Genomic DNA, 6,077 nt, shown 5'->3' with positions numbered 1-6,077 from the left:
ACCTCACCCGGCTAGGTTTTTTTTGTATTTTGTAGTAGAGACGGGGTTTCACCGTGTTAGCCAGGATGGTCTCAATCTCCTGACCTCGTGATCCGCCCGTCTTGGCCTCCCAAAGTGCTGGGATTACAGGCTTGAGCCACCGCCTGGCCATAATCTTGAATTCTTTATATTTCAATACTACTAAATAATGTAATAAATACGTATGTTAAATTAGAATTTCATTATGATCTCCTCACTAGATCTTCTTTCCGTGGCAGGATGCAGACTCATCTGAGCGTATCATTGCTCCCATGCGCTGGGGCTTGGTGCCTTCTTGGTTCAAAGAAAGTGATCCTTCCAAGCTGCAGTTCAATACTACCAACTGTCGTAGTGATACCATAATGGAGAAACGGTCATTTAAGGTAGGTGGCTGGTAGCTATTAGTGCCCTGTATACCTGAGAAATAAGGCTCCAAAGGGTGTTTCCATCCTAGCCTACAGAGGACAACCAAAAATAAATAACATAAAAAAGAATGTTCCCCATTGTTAATGTGGAATGCTATTTTGTTACTACATAACAAACCACACCAGAGAGTAGTGTGAAACAAAATGATAAACATTATCTCTATATTCTCTGGGTTGACTGGGCTCATCTGGGCAGTTTTCACTTGGAAGTTCTCATGTTGCAATTAGATGGCAGCTGAGGCTGCTTGTCCAAGATGACTTCTTCACCCACATCTGACACTTCAGCTGGGATGACTAGAACAACTAGAAGGCTTTCCACATGCCTAACTCGAGGGTGTCAGGGTAGCCAGGCTTCTGTCATGGTGACTCATTTATCCCAGAGCTCATGATCCAACAGAGCAGGACAGAAGATACAAGGCTTTGTCTTATAGCATCACTTAATCTTGGCAGTCATACGGCATTACTTATGCTGTATTCTTTTATTATTATTATTATTATTATTATTATTATTATTTTTAATAGAAACAAAGTCTGGCTATGTTACCTAGGCTGGTCTCAAACTCCTGGGCTCAAGTGATTCTCCTGTCTGGGCCTCCCAAAGTGCTGGGATTATAGGTGTGAGCTAGCATCCTGGCCTACTTCTGTTACATTCTATGGGTTACACAGAGCCAGCCCAAATTCAGTGTGGGAGGTGTCTATGAAACGTGAATACTGGGAAGCATGCTTCATTGGGAAGGCACCTTTGAAGACTAGCTATCACAAGTACCTATTTGTTAGAAAAGAGGTGATTGCTTTTATGTACATTATTTAATCTTTTCAACATCTGTGTGAGTTATGACTTTCTTTATACATAAGAGAGGTACAGAGAAATTAAATGTTTTAAGGTCATACATTGGCAGACCTCAGATTTTATGTATTTATTTGTTTGTTTTTTTTTATTTATTTTGAGATGGAGTCTTATTCTTTCACCCAGGCTGGAGTGCAGTGGCACGATCTTGGCTCACTGCTACCTCTGCCTCCCAAGTTCAAGTGATTCTCGTGCTTCAGCCTCCCAAGTAGCTGGGACTACAGGTGTGCACCACCATGCCCAGCTAATTTTTATATTTTTAGTAGAAATGGGGTTTCACCTTGTTGGCCAGACTGGTCTCAAACTCCTGACCTCAAGTGATCCTCCCATCTCGGCCTCCCAAAGTGTTGGGATTACAGCCGTGAGCCACCGCGCCTGGCCCAAACCTCAGATTTTAACTCAAGTTCGCCAAGTAATGGCAGTCTATGAAACATTATTGTATTACTAAGACCATATCTTGCTTACATTTTCCCTCAGGTGCCTCTGGGAAAGGGAAGACGCTGTGTCGTTTTAGCAGATGGATTCTATGAGTGGCAGCGATGTCAAGGAACAAACCAAAGGCAGCCATACTTCATCTATTTTCCTCAAATCAAGACAGAGAAGGTATCATTATCAGCATTCACAATATATATTTGGAAAGGCACAGGGAAACAATCAAAGGACATTTTTTTCTTCCCTCGTAGTTTTATTTATTTGTTTTAAAATAACAGCTTTAGCCCAGTGCGGTGACTCATGCCTGTGATCCCAGCACTTTGGGAGCCCAAGATGGGAAGATTGCTTGAGCCCAGGAGTTTGAGACCAGCCTGGTCAAGATGGCGAAACCCCATTTCTACGAACAATACAAAACTAGCTGGGCATGGTGGCGTGCACCTGTAGTCCCAGCTACTTGGAAGGCTGAGGTGGGAGGATCGCTTGAACCCATGAGATAGAGGCTGCAATGAGCTATGGTCACACCACTGCACTGGGTGACAGAGAAAGAGTCTGTCAAAATAAAGTGAAATGAAATGAGCTCATTGAGAGATAATTTACCATAAAATTCACCTTTTTAAAATGTGCAATTCAGGAATGTTTTAGTATATTCAAAGTATGCAATTATTACCTCTATTTTTAGAATATTTTTGTCTCTAGAAGGAAACTCCATATCCATTAGCAATCACTCTTCATTCTCCACTATGCCCAGCCCCTGTCAAACACCAATCTACTTTCCATCTCTATGGATTTGCCTATTTTGGACATTACATAAAAATGGAATCATAGACTGTGTGGTCTTTTGTGACTGGCTTCTTTGATTTAGCATAATGTTTTCAAGATTCATCCATGTTTGGCATGGATCAGCACTTCATTCCTTTTTGTAAAGATATACCACATTTTGTTAATTCATTCATCAGTTGATAGACACTTGGATTATTTCTACTTTTTGGTTATTATGAATAATGCTGCTATGAACATTCATTTACAAGTTTTTGCATGGATACATGTTTTTATCTCTCTTGGATAGATGCCTAGGACTGGAATTGCTAGGTCATATCATAACTCTACGTTTCCCTCATAAAACTTTCACTGTGGCTGGGCGCAGTGGTTCAGGCCAGGCAGGTGGCTCATGCCTGTAATCCCAGCACTTTAGGAGGCCAAAGCAGGTGGATTGGTTGAGCTCAGGAGTTCAAGATCAATCTGGGCAACATGGCTAAAACCCATCTCTACCAAAAATACAAAAGCTTAGCTGGGCATGGTCTCAGCTACTTGGGAGGCTGAGGTGGGAAGATGACTTGAGCCCAGGAGGTGGAGGTTGCAGTGAGCCAAGATCGTGCCACTGTACTCCAGCCTGAGTGACAGAGTGAGACGCCATCTCAAAAACAAAACAAAAACTCTTTCACTGTAAGATATAATTTGAGCTATTCATGTTAAAACATTATCAGGAGATTGCAAACAAATCAGACATGCCAACCTCATGTTTTATTTTTAATTAGATTATTTAGTCTGACACTGCTAAAACACCTGAGTTCTTAGCAGTTTGCTTGTTAAAATTGGGAATTGTTTGTTCACCTGTCATCTCATTTTGAGGACTGGAAATAGTGTTACCGAGTAAAAGGGACTTGCTACCCAATGTGCTAGAAGCCAATACCATGACACTGAGTAGCTGGTCCCAGCTACTTGGCAGGCTGAGGTGGGATGATAGCTTGAGCCTGGGGTAGCAGGTGGAGGTTGCAGTGAGCCGAGATTGCACCACTGCACTCCAGCCTGGGTAACAGAGAAAAGTTTTTTTTTTGTTTTTTTTTGTTTTTTTCTTTTTTTTGAGATAGTGTCTTATTCTGTCACCCAGGCTGGAGTGCAGTGGCTGGATCTCAGCTCACTGCAAGCTCCGCCTCCCGGGTTTACGCCATTCTTCTGCCTCAGCCTCCCGCGTAGCTGGGACTACAGGTGCCCGCCACCTCGCCCAGCTAGTTTTTTTGTACTTTTTAGTAGAGACGGGGTTTCACCATGTTCGCCAGGATGGTCTCAATCTCCTGACCTTGTGATCCGCCCGTCTCGGCCTCCCAAAGTGCTGGGATTACAGGCTTGAGCCACCACGCCCGGCCAGAAAAGTTTTTTATTGCAAGTCGACTAACAAGAAGATAGGAGTCCAGCTCCTCTCTGTCTCCCTTGCTGGCTTTAAGGCAGTACTTTTATTAAAAAAAGGTTTAGGGAATGGATTCTAGGATTAGTAGGTGATTGGTGGAAGGAAAAGGGAGGCCTGGAAAGTCTTCAGGTATGTGCAGTTATCTCTTCCTGCCTCCATATAGGTCTCATGTGCAAAGTCAGGGGGAGTTAGTATGAAACGTGGTGGAAATTCAGGCTGTGATATAAGCAAGCTTGTTTTACATATACTCTAGTCAGTTATATTGGTTCCAACCAATTCAGCGAGTTTTGTTATCTTACAGGCGGAGGGAGTTTCACTGTTTCAGCAAGTTGTTTCTTTTCTCATGTGCTATCCTATAAGCCCAAGAATTTAGTCATTGGTGTTTTTTTGTTGTTGTTGTTTGTTTGTTTGTTTTTAACTCCTGGGGCACAGTTTCAGTAGTCAAGAGAGTTTGCTTCACCCTCAGAAAATCCCCTATCAGTGATGGGTGCACCAAAATCTCAGAAGTCACCACTAAAGAATTTATTCATATAACCAGATACCACCTGTTCCCCAGAAACCTATTGAAATGTCAATTAAAAAATAAAACCCCAGCCGGGCGCGGTGGCTCAAGCCTGTAATCCCAGCACTTTGGGAGGCCGAGACGGGCGGATCACAAGGTCAGGAGATCGAGACCATCCTGGCGAACATGGTGAAACCCCGTCTCTACTAAAAAAATACAAAAAATTAGCCAGGCGAGGTGGCGGGCGCCTGTAGTCCCAGCTACTAGGGAGGTTGAGGCAGGAGAATGGCATGAACCCGGGAGGTGGAGCTTGCAGTGAGCTGAGATGCGGCCACTGCACTCCAGCTTGGGTGACAGAGCGAGACTCCGTCTCAAAAAAAAAAAAAAAAAAAAGAGAATCCCCTGTCTAGCCAATCTAGTAACACACAAATGATTTGGTACAAGACAAGATTAATTTATAAAAACATCTGTCAATTATAATAGCAAATATTAAGCACTTACTACAAGTCAGTTACTCTGTCTAGGAACTTAATGTATATTAGCTTAATATACATTAATTCTTTTTTTTTTTTTTTGACACAGAGTTTCACTCTTGTTGCCCAGGATGGAGTGCAATGGTGTGGTCTCAGCTCACTGCAACCTCCACCTCCTGGGTTCAAGTGATTCTGCCTCGGCCTCCCGAATAGCTGGGATTACAGGTGCGCACCACCTTGCCCGGCTAATTTTTGTATTTTTAGTAGAGGCAGGGTTTCACCATGTTAACCAGGCTGTTCTCTAACTCCTGACCTCAGGTGATCCACCTGCCTCAGCACCCACCAAGTGCTGGGATTATAGGCATGAGCCACTGTGCCTGGCCGTGAACTTAATTTTTACACTACAGATAGTTGGGTTTTCCTTTTTGTTTCAGTCTGACAATCATTCTTTTAATTTGTGTTTAGAACATTTAATTTAATGTGTAATTATTGATGTGATTGGGTTAAAATCCATTGTTTTGCTAGTTTTCTATTTGTTCCATCAACTCTTTGTTCCTTTTCTCCTGGTCTTTCTGTTTTTGGAATAATCTTTTATAATTGCATTTCGTCTCCATTATTGGCTTATTATTTTTACCTCTTTTTTTTTTTTTTTTTGAGACGGAGTCTCGCTCTGTCGCCCAGGCTGGAGTGCAGTGGCCGGATCTCAGCTCACTGCAAGCTCCGCCTGCCAGGTTTACGCCATTCTCCTGCCTCAGCCTCCCGAGTATCTGGGACTACAGGCGCCCGCCACCTCGCCCAGCTAGTTTTTTTGTATTTTTTAGTAGAGATGGGGTTTCACCATGTTAGCCAGGTTGGTCTCGATTTCTTGACCTTGTGATCCGCCCGTCTCGGCCTCCCAAAGTGCTGGGATTACAGGCTTGAGCCACCGCGCCCGGCCTATTTTTACCTCTTAAAAATGTTTTTAGTAGTTGCCTTACAGCTTACAGTATACATTTTAAGTTAATAATATTCTGTCTTTAGGCCGGGTGCGGTGGCTCAAGCCTGTAATCCCAGCACTTTGGGAGGCCGAGATGGGCGGATCACGAGGTCAGGAGATCGAGACCATCCTGGCTACCACGGTGAAACCCCGTCTCTACTAAGAAATACAAAAAACTAGCCGGGCGAGGTGGCGGGCGCCTGTAGTCCCAGCTACTCG

General features: G+C 43.5%; 1 protein-coding gene across 1 annotated transcript in view; it reads left to right on the top strand.

Annotated features, from left to right (window-relative positions):
* The window catches only part of HMCES (5-hydroxymethylcytosine (hmC) binding, ES cell-specific), a 27,032-nt gene that overhangs the window by 11,073 nt on the left and 9,882 nt on the right, over window positions 1-6,077 (top strand). The window contains exons 3-4 of the mRNA XM_012002203.1: window positions 258-401; window positions 1,768-1,893. Coding sequence (XP_011857593.1) covers window positions 258-401; window positions 1,768-1,893 — 270 coding nt within the window. The remainder of the gene's footprint in view (window positions 1-257; window positions 402-1,767; window positions 1,894-6,077) is intronic.

The sequence above is a fragment of the Mandrillus leucophaeus genome, unplaced genomic scaffold (genome assembly GCF_000951045.1).
Source record: "Mandrillus leucophaeus isolate KB7577 unplaced genomic scaffold, Mleu.le_1.0 Scaffold680, whole genome shotgun sequence".
NCBI classification, from domain to species: domain Eukaryota; kingdom Metazoa; phylum Chordata; class Mammalia; order Primates; family Cercopithecidae; genus Mandrillus; species Mandrillus leucophaeus.
This window is presented reverse-complemented; position numbering and strand designations above follow the sequence as displayed.